The sequence below is a fragment of the Fusarium phalaenopsidis genome (genome assembly GCF_050370095.1).
Source record: "Fusarium phalaenopsidis strain FUZ10S chromosome Unknown contig_32302, whole genome shotgun sequence".
Classification (NCBI taxonomy): Eukaryota; Fungi; Ascomycota; class Sordariomycetes; order Hypocreales; family Nectriaceae; genus Fusarium; species Fusarium phalaenopsidis.
The window spans coordinates 6,175,202-6,188,882 of record NW_028145405.1 but is presented as its reverse complement, the minus strand read 5'-3'; the positions used below and the strand labels follow the sequence as shown (position 1 = coordinate 6,188,882).

General features: G+C 54.9%; 2 protein-coding genes across 2 annotated transcripts; both read right to left on the bottom strand.

Annotated features, from left to right (window-relative positions):
* Positions 1 to 3,401: 3,401 nt before the first annotated feature.
* Positions 3,402 to 4,830, bottom strand: LRP88_09265 (uncharacterized protein; the record flags this gene model as incomplete). The annotated part of the gene is made up of 2 exons (XM_083245753.1): positions 3,402 to 4,548; positions 4,625 to 4,830. The coding sequence occupies 2 exons, from the start codon at positions 4,828 to 4,830 to the stop codon at positions 3,402 to 3,404; spliced, it is 1,353 nt and encodes a 450-aa protein (XP_083100247.1).
* A 2,639-nt stretch (positions 4,831 to 7,469) lies between these two features.
* On the bottom strand, positions 7,470 to 9,529 carry LRP88_09264 (uncharacterized protein; the record flags this gene model as incomplete). The annotated part of the gene is made up of 3 exons (XM_083245752.1): positions 7,470 to 7,938; positions 8,045 to 9,046; positions 9,153 to 9,529. 3 exons carry the CDS (start codon positions 9,527 to 9,529, stop codon positions 7,470 to 7,472), a joined length of 1,848 nt encoding a protein of 615 aa, XP_083100246.1.
* Positions 9,530 to 13,681: the final 4,152 nt, after the last annotated feature.

Sequence of the window (13,681 nt, the reverse complement as noted above, 5' to 3'; positions counted from 1 at the left end):
CAGTACATACATGTCCAAACCCTCATCCCCCCACAACATTAGGTGTGCTCGTAAGAAAGGAACAAGTCAAAACCCTTTTTCTCTCTTTCTGTGTGTGGCCAAAAGTAGACACATCCATCGGCGATGGGCAACAGATTCGGATCCGAAACCGTTAAATCGCAACAACCATGACACACAAAAGCGATCTTGACGTCTGACCTCCCCCCTCCTTGCTCGCCTGATGACCGCAGGACGCATCACCAAAAGACAATAACCCCCGCCTGTGAGCGGTGGTTGTCGCTTGGACCTTGCTTGACCAAAGTGCCTGATCAGGATGGAAGATGCCGTTTGGCGAGCGGACCAAAAAGCAAGCATCGTGAGATTCTTGATTCCAAACCCCTTCATTGTAATTCTCCACAGTAAGTCCATTATAGGGCTGACATGAGGATGCAGTAGCAACATGTGACTCTACTCAAGCGATATTACCAATCGTCTCTCTTGTCCCGGCGGACTTTGTGTGCTGTGTTCCATGTCGGCCGACGGTGGTCGGGGGATGGGATGGGATGTGACTGCGTCAGCGGGCTAGTCTTGACGCAGGCCAATGTTGCAAGTCTCTCTGCAATACACATAGCACCACCTTTTTCATGCTGATGCAGGTCAACTGCAGTGATCGTCTCCGAATCCGATATATCTCTCACTCGCGTCATTTCTCCCTGAAGCATCAAGACGTCACTTCGACCCATAAGCAAGGGGGAGTGTGAACTTTTCAGTCCCGTAGAAACCCATGATTCACCGAGCAAACCAAATCTCAACATCTCACCGAGAAAAAGAAAAGCACACACACCGCCCGTAGGTAGCGTCCTCTCCCCAGTAAGCCCGGTCGGTGGGTTGGGGTTACAACAATGGATCATACCGCGCGCACCTTTCCGCACCCACGGCACTCTCTCACACACCGATGGCGTGCTGAGGACACAAAGGGTGTAGAGACAAGAGGTACATGAGCTCAGTCAGACATCAAGTACCTCTCAAAGAGTAAGGGGGGCGTGGGAAACCTGTCAGCCCGGACCCACGGTTCGAAGGAATACCCTCCCACCCTCATCGCCTTCTAGGGCTTTGCTGGAACAACCTTGTCCAGAGTGAAATGCTCTCTTGATCTGGAGGAAAGCCGCGCGGTGCGTTATTGAATCCCGATCAGCCATCTTTCTCCACCAGGGCGGAGTAAGAGACGTAGGGCTGACAAGGCGCTCGGCAGGTCGGGAGTTCCAGGGGGTGCAGACCAACGACCATTGAGGCTATACGGAGCGCCAGAAGTAAGTACTGTAAATATTTGTCCCAACGGCATCTGCAATTCCCGTCACTGCCGCAGAGAGGGTGGGCGATGCCGTCCTGGCTTGCATAGCACTATCGCGGGTTTAGTCTCTACTCGGCATAGAGTGTCCATGCAGTCAGATGGATAAAAAGGGCCTTGTTCGATGAGGCACGCAACGGGTAGATAGGGTGTGGTTCGACGACGCTAGATCGAAAGCGTAAACAGGCAAAAGCAGGTTGGTTCTGCAACACAAAAAACGCGGAGAGCCTCGTGATCCGTGTCCCGCATTGTTGTTTTGCTGCGTCCTCCAAAGAAGGTATCAAGACTCGAGGGAGGTGGGTATCCTAGAACCATGTCAGTGACAGCTTTGGGAACAACGCTCGTCAAGACGTCATCACCTTCTTTGTCAGTTGAAGCTATGGCCACCACATGACGAGACTTCTCTCCATCAAGAGAAGCTCTTCTCTCCTGTGGCGTCCCATGGTTGCGAGCTCCTTGGCACGCAGTGGAGTTGATGGTCTGAGGCCACTAACACTTCCGCAGCCTATCGCACACACATCAAGGCCCATAGCAAAAAGGCGCAAAATCAGCCCAAAACAGGACGAGGAGATTCCAATAAATGCCCCATGAGGCAACCGCCGAGAAGCGAGGGGAACTCCACAGGAGAGAATCCACAGTCGTAAGCAGGCAAGTACTGTTTTAGCTAGGTTAGCCAGCCACTTGTCAGAAGCTTGATACAATCATAGATCGCAAAAAATAGAACGACAAAACAATAACAAAATCCACTCAGATCATTGATCGAGAGCTGAAAAGAGTCACCCAATCGAGTGTGTTCCCGCCAACGTGGCTGGCTGCCTTGCTGACACTCACTTCTCTCTTTCAGCCCCATCTAGGCAAAACCACCAACACCACCTTTTTGACCAGGGTCTTGGCAAAGCCCACGATATCCGGGCATTGCTTCTTGTCCTGTAGGCAGTCTTTGTAATGTTGTGAATCTCTCATTGGTCCTGGAACCGATAGGGCGTTCAGCCTTACGGTGGCGGAGTCCGAGTCCGAGGGGTGTTTTCCCCCCTCTCCATTTTTCGAAACAGTAAGACGGTGATTCTAAATCGTGCTGATCCTTCCAAGGCTGCTACTGGTACTAGTAAATAAAAAACAAGCAAAAAAGCCAACCTGGGCGAACTCTACCATAGCGCACCGCCGCCGCCCCAGGCAGAGTGAGCGGGGATCTCTTCTTTCGGATCATGCCTGTCCGAAATGGATATCGCTGACCACAGAATAGGCATCGCCCGACAAGGGACCATGACATTCGAGAACACGTCCGTCCTCCCCATGTCATGTTGTGTGTGCCCGAGAGGGGCCATCTCTTCACTTGGCAGCCCGTCATCAGCCTCGTTAGGCGGGCCATCATGTTGTCCCAGTGTGTCCTCTTCTTTCTTCTTTCTGCCTGGTCGAGATCGCAAATCCAAGACACCATGTCTGACAGGTATGATCGGCCGGGGGACCCTAGTGCTGATGTCAAAAGACCAAGACGGGCCATCATTGAAACTCGTCGGATGCTTCTGCCTCGCAATCTTATTTCCCAATGCCGTCTGGCGTGCCCTCTTCCCATCTCCAGGAACCATCCGATCCTCCCGTCTTTTGCCTCTGATGATCCCTCCGAGTATGCATACCCTTCTATACCCTCCGAACCTCCCGGCTCTGCTGTCTATTCCCCTCTATGACACCTCATGCATGGACTGGCCTGCCTTGCACACACGCACGTTTTTTCACGACACGCCCTGTAAGCCCTAACTGTCTGCCTCCCGCCTGTGTGAGAATGCACATACCCCACTGCGCATTCGCCAACTCTCTCAGTGGCCGGCTCGCTACTCATACCTTCTTTCGACAAGGCGACGCAAGGATCGAGGGCGGAATCTTCCTTGTTGGGCAGAGGAGAAGCTATCGTGTGTGTAGAGACATCCAGTCTGTCCCCGGTTCTGCAGCCGAGCTCGGGGCCCGGTGGGTCCCCGGCCATCCTCTCGGCGTCGGAGCCTGGTATCGGACATTTGGGACTTCGGGTCGGCGACCTCGCGGGGGCTTCTGCCACCTGCAGTAGAATCACACTTTCTTCTCACAAGTTTCCGCTTCGCGTAGCTGCTGCACTGGGCGGCATCCGGATACCCATGCTCTGGCTGGCGCCCAGCCCTACCGGCCGCTTCACCACATCATCCACCCTCGCCCTCTGCAGCGAGAACGCCGGTGTCACCCATCCCCCGCAAGAGCACCGGAATCCCTTCCAGTCGTACCGGCCCACGCCCGCACCGCACTTGGCATTGGGGCAGAGCAGCCGTCCGTTAAGCTCGCCCTTCTCCAGCACGCTTCGCATCCAGCTCAGCGGCTCGACAAAGAAGTGCTGGCAGGGAGTCGCAGGCGAGCTCTTGTCAGGCTGACGGTGATCGATGATGAAGGGGGCTGTGACCAGGGTGCGACGACACTTCTTACATCGTAGACTGACTCCCGATTCGTCACGAGGCTGAGCTTCCTCGTCCTCGAAACGGAGCCTTGAGGGTGCCTGGCCGACAGCAAGGTGCTCCTCCACCTCGCGCTTGTAAGCCCACCGCTGGTAGACTGGGTGAGCCTCGACGTCATCGGGACATCCCATCTCCCACCACAGGGCGAGTTGATCCATGAATCCAGGGTTGGGTTCGGCCATGGGGCGGGTGCGTCGAACAAAGGTAAGAGCGGCGTGGACCACTTCCTGAGCCGTGTCTTTTCGCGAGCGATTCAAATCGGACTGTGGGATGGCGTGGCTCGGGTCCGAGATGGCCGTTGGCGTGATATTGGGGTCGAACCGGTTCGGATAGCGCCAGAGCAGGTAAGCAATAACTGCAGAGACCGACCTCGACTTTCCGGCGGCGCAATGAACAAAGACGCCTCCCTTCTCCTTCTTGCCATTATTGTTGTCAATATTCAGATCCTCGACTCCCTTCTCTAATGAGACACCCCCATCGTCTGCGTCCTCCACCTTGACTCCATCCTCGCGTCGGCTCGCCCTCAGACCTTCCTCGATGAATCTGACAGCCTTGGGGAGCTCGATCAGCAGGTCAGCATCATCCACATCGTCAATGTCGATGACGAGGTGACGAAAGTCCTTTCCGTAGTCGATCCAGGGTTCGTCTTTGAAGTTCTTGAGTGCCGACGGGTTGAACGGGACAAGGGACAGGACGTGCGTGATGCGACGGTCAGTCAACGAGTCGGGACGGCGCAGAGCCCAGAGCCTATGCAGCGTGAGCATAACCGAGTCACGCATGAAGCGTCACATGGGGCTTATTCGAGGGTATCAGTTTTACTCACCCACCAACAAACAACTCGTCCTGCCCGTCGATGCGACTCAACGCCATCTGTGCGATGCTCCGCTTGAGGAGCTCTAGTTCTCCGGCTTCAAACTGGTGCCCGAGGTCCTCCCACTGCTGCAGACGCGTGTCTTCCTTTTCGTCTTGCTGCGCTGCCAGGTCGCTGACTGCGTAGTGGTCGCCTTGGTTGGTCTTTTCGTCCGCCAGGATGCAGGTTGAATTGGATGGCGATTCGGGTCTCTCGTGGCGAGTCGAGGAGTCGCAAGTTGGTCTATGCGTGATATTTATCGTCTATCGCAAGGATTTCTCGTGCTCGAAGAAAATACTGGCAATATATCAACAAAATCAACAGCCATCAACAAAGTTCAATGTATAGATCTCGGTGTGATTCACAACCGTGACAACTTTTTCCACCATTGCCCCTCCTTCACGCGCCACAACCGCATTTACCCCGCCATCCGCTCTAGCCACATTTTGAAATTCCCATTCACCAGCCACACAAAAAGGACCCTCAAAAAGGACCCTTTTTTCCATCCAATGTCTCAGTTAATCCCCAAGCCACGCCCGACGCCAAATCTTAGCAAACCTCGAAAACCCTGGGACGTTTTGTTTTCCCTCGTCACGCTCCTAGCCCAAACAGGGCATGCACTTCGTAACATGTCCATCTCTCTTCCCACGCTATTGGGTTTTTAAACTCAAAAAGGCCTCCAGCCTCGCTGCCAGGACCCTTGTCCCTGACCCCCAAGCCTTACAGGGCGATCTTCATCATCGTGTCGACCACGTGACCCGGACCCTGCTCCGCCTCCGCCAAGAATCATTGTTGGATCCTCCCGTATTCTCACCGAATTAAATACACAGCTTCGTAAAAGGGGAGCAAGAAGCGATAATTATCCATGAGCAAGAAGAGTGCATTAGCTCCAGGCTCAGCTTCTTTCTGCCCAAGCTGAAGAGAATGAAAAAACTCAACCTGAGAAATGACGACTGCACACCCTCATTTTTGCCAAGGGACACGAATTTCCCAAAGAGGCAGCTGGTGTCTTCAACTCGCAGCTTAGTTGTATCTGTAATTCCGCTCAGGACCCCATCATGAACTTGGTTGCTTGTTTAAACAGCCTTGCCAAGCAACCGTTGAATTTCTACCTCGTCTAGGCTGAAACCATGGGTGCATGCATCGCAGATTAACCACGAGGCCTTTATCATGGAAATTGCCATCCTCAACAGTTAGACCCTGCAACGCCTCTCTGCACAACCCCCATCTGCCTTGAGAGCCCTGCGTTTCACCATGGATCGTTGCATCGCAAGGGCAACCGGGTACTTGGGACAGGACAGGACGGACGGGACGGGACACGGGCGGGAGGACGCGAGCTTGGTCTGCTTTGCTTTGCTTTCACATCTTTTATTCTTGTTCATTGACTGCTACATTGTATGGATCGCTTCACACTCACTACCTTGCTAAATCTTCTCGTCTGCTCTGCTCTGCTCTGCTCTGCTGCTGTGTATTGATTGCCCAGGAACCCAAACATGAAATCAAAGTGCCATCCGTCCCAATGCCGTTTCCGTTTCCGTGTCCGTTGCCATGATAGAACCTTTTTGTGCCGTTACCCATGAGATGATGCATGCGACATCAGCATCAAGCTGTGTCAGCTAATATGTAAACGAAGTAAAGCCCATTTCCTCCCCTCTTTGTCTTGCGAGTTGTACATGAGCGACAACCCCAAATAATAAACTGTAGTGTAAACCCAGATCATGTCAATAACGCCCGATTCCTTTCGTCATAACCTTCTTTCGTGTAGCTGGCACCGGCAGTCGTCAAGGTTGCTCAACCGTGCCCAGGCTGCCAGCAGGGATCTTCAGCCCAGTCAGCAAGTAGCGCCTCCACCAACGCATGGCCAGAGGCCACCGTCTCGCCATCTGCCATCCACAGTGGTGCTGTTCCATCGCCAAAAGTCATCTCGCCAGACGCAACTGAGGCTGTCAGACCGGGCGAACCTTTCGCCATTCGAGACTCAGCCCAAAGACGCCATGTGGTCGTGATGCAGACGTCTCCGCTAGGAACGCCTAGCTATCCAGCCAAGGTTGAGTCGAGTCGAGCCGTCGTCCAAATGCCGCATTACTTTGCTTGTCGGTGCGAAAGGGCGGTCCATGATCCACGGCAGCATCATTTCCTATCCCTCCCTCTCGAAAGCACTGCCACAATGGCTGGTCGGTTCAGCCCTCCACTGACCCCAGCAGTTGGGTACGGTCAAGCACGCCCTGTGCACGTTCGCTGCGCGCGGAATACCCCGATGGGACTCGGGAGATCAGCGCCCGTCGCCTAGCCGCTTGCTGATTCGCCTTGTAGTCCTGCCGCATCTGCATCCTGCGACAGTCCGTCAACGCGAAACAGTTTCTTCTCCACAATTTGTCGTTTAACTCGTTCGCTAAGCATGGGATGCTTGGGTGGCCGCGCATCCCATGGGTGGATGGAAAGTTGTGCAACTGTGCTGTGCGCGCGCCTTGTCTTGACTTGTCGTCGTCTCAAACCTTTTGAAGACGCTGTCTGGGCTGGATGATTGTCGATCCGTATCATCGGTCTTTGAGTCGTCGGCCGCGTTTTGGCCCGTCTCGTCTCGCATGGCAGCCCAGGCTCCCTGTGCTGTTTTGTGACCCACTGACATCTCCTAGCGGCGACGGCTCGTTTTGTACCCCGCCTTCATCAGCCCCATCCTCCACTCATCTTGAATTTCCAACATACCACCCCAGAATCGTCGTCATCTGGCGGCCGACCTTTCATTCAACTCCAGTGCCCCTTTGTTGTGTGCGCGGCCGAACCTGGGTTGTGGTTGATCGTTCCATTTATCCAGTATTTACCGGGGGGTTGGGTCCTCGTCCATCATACAGGCGTTCTCCAGCATGTTGGTCCACTTGCCGCTCGTGCCTGCGTGGCTGTGCTTCAGATGCTGTCTGAAGTGGTCCGCACGATAAAACTTCTTGGACGAGTTGCACTCCCTAAACTTGTGCACCTCTTGCAGGTGCTTGATCCGCTCGTCCCAATCCTGGTCTGTGGCGTGTCGAGGCGCATTACCACCGCTGAGCACTCCTGTGCCAGGCCCGCGTCCAGACCGCGGGAATTCGTCGCCGCAGTAGCCACAGGTGTCAGCTTCTCCAGGCCGGTTGGTCGAGTCGTGGAAGGCCCGGTCATATCCAGAGAGCGCAGAGCATGACCACGAATGGCGACGCACATGGAGCGAGTTTTGGTGGCGCTCAGCCTCGTTCTTGTTCTTGAAGCGGTTTCCGCAAAAGCTGCACTCGTATTGCTTCTCAGCTTCGTGGGCGCTAGTTTTTTTTGGTCAGCAACCATGTTCCACATACAATCGTGTAAAACCATCATCTGACACAACTTCACGTAAGATGGCTGATGTCGTAATTAAATCTGACTTACTTGAGTTCCTCGAGCGTCTCGAATCGCTTTGGCTTCTTGGGGCAGCACTCGCACATGAAGAAACCCTGCATCTTGGATCCGCCAGGCTTTTGTACTTCAGTGATCTTGCGCGTGCTGGCTCCTGAGACGGTCCTGGAGTGGACCGAGCCGCGACCCGAGATGGAGGTTCGAGGGCTGGGGTTGAGGGAGACGGGCGCCGTGTAAGGCGAATTGCACGAAGTGGGGGAAATGCCACCAGGTGACAATCCTACAGGTGAACGTCGACCATAAGAATTGGCAGTAGTGATGCTCGTTGTGGGGATGGACATTGTCGAGATGTATGAGTTGGATCGAGAGGTCGACACCGAAGGCATGGTAGCTCCTCGAGCCAGAGTAGCAAGCCGTGTAGGGGAGCCACGAGAGCTCAGGTCACGTCGACGCGAGAAATCGGCCGTCATGGCGAGAAGGTGATCGTTAGGGTCATTCGGACTGGCTGCCCTCCGCTTCTGGCCACCCGGCATGTAGGCATCATCGATGTGAAGTCTCTTCAGCGATTGTCCATCTTCCATCTCCATATCTTCCCCATTGAAATCGTAGCTCGATTGTGTTGACGTAGCATCATCGCTATTGTTCCTCTTGGTTCGTGTTCGAGGGGAGCGATCGATATCAGAGCTATCGTTGGGTGACCGATCTCCGTAGTGGAAGGGGGTGCTTCGTGGGGAGATGGCAGTGTGAATTGGCGTCTCAGTCAGCCTTGCTGGGGAGCCCAGGATATTGTTGCGGGTGTGAATGGGAAGCTGGACGGGTAGGCTGAGCGCGGGAGGGAATCGCCCCTCTGCTGAAGGCCTCCGGGAGAAGGGCTCGGCGGCTGAGGCACTGAGAAGTGATCGTGGCGGTGACCTTTCGGAGAGTCTGATTGGGCCAAGCTTCTTCTTAAGGCTGTCACCGTCAATATCGGCAGGGGATCGGAATTGAAAGTGGTCGTGGAGACGACCAAAGCTTGTAGGAATGGACTCGCGAGACCTGTTCATGTCAGTGTTAGTTGATGTCCCTGAACAATGAGTCGACACCAGAATTCCTGGGAGCCCATTGGCAGGGCCAGCCGCTCGTGGCATTGTAAATCCCATACCTGTCGGTTGATGAGTAACTGGCATAACCCTCGTCTCGGTCACCAATGGCCCTTCGCTGGTAGTTGGGGTGTTCATCGTGATATGACGAGGTCATGCTTCCGTAGCCGCTAGCAAAGGAACCATGTGTAGTATACTCGCGCTTGATACCCATATCTTCGGGAGGAGCAGGTTGATCAGCTCCTGGGAAATATCGAGGAGGAGGCAAAGGAGGAGGAACGTCGTTGGGGGTCTGGATTCCTGGTATTGACATGGCAGGACTCCGACCATAAGGCAATTCGTGATGACTCGCGTGTGATCGGAACCGGTCGCCTGGGGGAGGGGCAATGATGCTCGGGAGAGGCGGCGCGGCGTCTCTATATTGTGGTGGGAAGGCCATGGTGTTGAGCTTGGCGGTTGACCTGTCGAGCTGAGGATGGAGCACGAGGCAAGACAATGACAGCTGAAGTTCGGGGAGGCTTGAGCTAGGATGACGAAGGGCCGATCCCTGACGTGAACGACCCTTTTTTTCGGTACTCTATGAATTGCGTTTGCCAGCGGCCTCCTTTTTTTCTCGCCTGCCCTTTCCCGGCGACTCGTTGCGCAGGGTGAGACGGAGTGGTTCTGCAGTGGCGATGTTATGGACTCGGAGCAGCCGCTAGGTCCAAGACACCACAAGAGATCCAGCTGGGGCCGCCGGTGCCGTAAAGAAGCGACGAATGACAGAGCGCGCTGGGGGTGTTGCTCTGAAAGTGGCCTGGCCCAGTAGGGGAGTATGAGTATGGCGGATGGAGAGGGAGAGAGGCGAAAGGAGAGGCGAGAAAGTAGATGAAATAGAAGGGGGAGGGAAGGGAATGAAACGAATAAAAAAAAAGAGTTTTGAAGAGCGGGATGTGGTGTTGAAGAATGGAAAGGTGGGAGAAGGTCGGGCGGCGGTTAAGATTGTTGACGTTGCTGTTCCTGGAGCTGGCAGGCGCTCTCTAGACTGGCACCCATGTAGGTCTGGTAAGAACAAAAGGGAAAGAGGTCCACGACTAGCCCGCTCCAGAGGGTAGCCTCACCACGAGGAGAATGTGGCGGAATTAGGCGTGACGACAACAGCGGGGAGGCGGACGCAAGCATGTACGCGCACGCCTAGAGTTGGTGAACTGGGCAAGATTTTTTTGGTTTTTTTTGCTTGTTTTTCTGTTTTTCCCTCTGTTTTTCCTTTTCAGTCCAAATTCCTCGGGAACAGACTGAAATACAAGAAGATGAGGGGACAAAAAAGCTGAAAGAGAGCAAGCACGAGGAGAAAAAAAGATGTGGGAGATGTCCCCAAGAAGAGGTGCAATGGGGGGGCGTGTAGACGGGCGTGCACATAATAATTGAAAGAGTGAAAAGTTGCGAGGTGCCCTATTACTTGTCCATCCTCCCAAGGGTCGCCTCTAGATGCAGTTTGCACATCCGTGCCTTGTAGCATCAGTGCGTGCCTACCTGCGCATTTAGGGGGCGTGTGTAGTGGCATCCATCCAGGCAAAAGGATCCCATCCATGGAAGGGAAGGGTGCCGGGCAGCGCATGTGTTACTACTACGTACAACTGTCAGTTGGGCCTGTCAGTCTATCCTTATCCCGTCCATGGATGTCTCTGTCTGTAGCCAACTGCGGCGTACGCATATAGTGCTTGGGTGCTCCGTAGGCGGGCATTTCATTTGGACAGAGTTCCATGATGGGTCCTTTTGTGCTGTACTGCACAGTACTCGTAGCCAACGCCCGCTTGTATGTCATGTCGCCCAAAGATCGTGATGTGGGAGAGATCCATCGTCTCCCCTCTTCCTCTATTAGTTCCCTGCGCTGTTGCTCGCTCTCGTTCACTGTCATCCTCGGACTTGATGACTTGATCTCCGTTCATTGTTCAACCCCCCTGACCTCGCTCGCACTCGTTGCTTACATTAGAGCACCTACATACATCCATAGCACTGGAGCTCCAGGCTGAGATGCAGAATCTACCCAAGGGGGGTGCGACGTCGAATCTGGCTTGCGTTCCGCCTTTGAGCATGCCCGCGGCCCACCACCTGAACCAACCCCCCGCCCCGGGCTGCCTGAGCCTGAGGAGCCCTGTGAACTGCCCGCCTTACGGGCTCTTGAGCCCTGCTTCTTGGGTGGGCATCTCCCAGCCGGGGGGAGGGCCCTATAGCCCTGTGCCCTGGAGGGCTGCACTTGGGGGACGGAGGAGGGGAGTGTGAAAGGGTGTGTGCGGGATAGCTTCGCGGGGGAGGGGTGGGTAGGCTGTAGGGCCGACATTTGTGGGCGTGGTCTCCAAAGGGTACAAGTCCTCTGCTCTGGGTCAAGTACCATGGATTGGATTGAGCAAGCCCTCGTCAGCCTCTGTCAGCCCTTGCTCACCTTCTACTCCGACCGAATCGGCACTGCGCAGCGAGCACCCTTTTCGGATCGTCGTTGGCGCAACGCAACCTTCATGTCTGTCAGTCCCCATTGCGTTGGGCGGGCGGGTAATTTTTTCCACATTTTTTTGCCTTTTTCTGTCTGTCTGTGTTTCTATTTTCCTGGATGTTGACGGTTGGTGACAAGGCCGAGGGTGCGAGGGGGTTGCATGAGAGATGCTGCATCTTGCTGCTCTCGATACAACCAACGCCCGACAACAAGCTTCTTCCCTGATCCTGGATGGATGCTTTTGGTCGCTTCCATCCTCCTTCTTTTCGCCTGCAAACCTCACTGGCCCTCATGCGCATTCCGTCCGCCTCCCGCTACTATTCCTGGGTTTGCCCAGCAGCCCACAGTGGTTGACCTTGACTCCATCGGCAGGGCGGATCCTGTAAGGCTCCGGGGAAGAGCCTTGGATGAAGCCCTACGGGCCATCCATGATAGTACGTATGTCCGTTGCTGTAGTGTGCATGTATGCGAGACGCAACACGGGAGTTGGTGATGCCCGCTACCGCTACCCGCCCATGTTTGCCTGCCCAATGCCTCGTGGCTTTCAGAAACTGTCAAGTTCGCCTTGCTTTCGACCCGCTTCCATTCTTGGCCCAAGTCGGCAACTTTTTGAATGCCGCCTCCGTCATGGCCCTCGTGGCCGTGGCCGTAGCCTGACTCTCCTCCCTTCCCTTACCCACGGCGCCACAAGTCAAATCAAAGGGATGGGGAGCTCTGGAGCCCGAACCCAGCCCAGTTCGCTCACCCTCCAGGTTCATCGGGCACCTCGGGCAACAGACAACGGCGCTGACAAAATAAACCTTGCCTTGCTCTTGGCGAATGGAATGGAATTCAGCTCCCCCAACGCCTCTCGCCATGCCAAGAAGCTTTGGCTTCTCAACTCAGCCTGCTTCGACGCCTGGTCAGAGACACGCAAAGGCGAGGCTCAGCGGACAACATTTCGCGCACCATTCCTTGTCCAACGGCAATTACCATCCCATCATCATCACCATCATCATCATCATCATGACTGACCTACACTACACTACAAGACTCGGCGCTTCTGGAGATGATGTTCCTGGGTTTCGCCCCATAACTCCTGCGACCTGCCAAACATAGAATAGAGAGGTACATAGTAGGGCAGAGCAGGCTTGACTAGTATTGGATGTCGCTGTTTCGGTTTCACTGGGCATCATCCCACGCCAAGTTGACTATGCGTCTCTTGCATTTGTCACCACCGCACAAAACACACTCGGACCGTATTCACGCACTTGAATGCAGAAGGCGTCGCATCCGGAGGGTTATGGAGGAACCCCGCGTGCCGATGGGGATGGGAGATCTACCAGGATCTCTAGGGATACAAGGCGGGACCCCCTGGATCGTATCTCTGATGAGGGATCGCCTGACGACATGCGACAAGTCAAAGTGAGGTGAGGTTGCAAAAGAGGATGCGAGGATTCCAAACGGTTCTGTTTCTTGTGGTTGGTAGGCTTACGGGCGGGTTCAGAAATCCTGCCTCGCCAGCCAAGGAACACTAGGCGGCTCACCTTGATCCTTCGAGATATCTTGAATCCTCTCACCGATTTTAGAGAAACGAGTTGACCTCGCAAGAGCCTCCATCCAATATCCGGTTGTGCCGGATGTAGGATGCAAGAATCCGGCCATGCTAACCGGCTCGGTGCCGGAGATAGAGTGCAAATTCGGCTGCCTAGAGTCCGGCCGGTCCAATTCTAACCCAAGCGTCATTCTCCCGCTTGAACGAACCCAACGCCGAGCAGCAAGAAGGCATCTCCCACCGCTCCATCCCCCACTCGCCCTCTGGCCTGGTGTTAGTCGTTATGGCCTGATCCCTGCACCCGACCGGCTCGGGCTAACGAGCGGAAAGCGCATCGACACTTGCGACACTAAAAGATGAACCGACTTCGGCTTGGTTCCTCCTGATCTTGGTCATGACTACGAGGGCGAAACCAGTCCGTCGGGTGCAGCAGAGACCCGAAGAGGCAGGCGGTTATGATAGCCCTTCAAGGCTGGGCCAACGGTCTGTCACTGCTGCAGGATGGCGGCTCTTTCGACTCAGCTGAGGTGGTGTTGAGGATGGAGCCATGTCCTTCAATCTGCGGCGCTGGTCCGATTCCGCGAGGG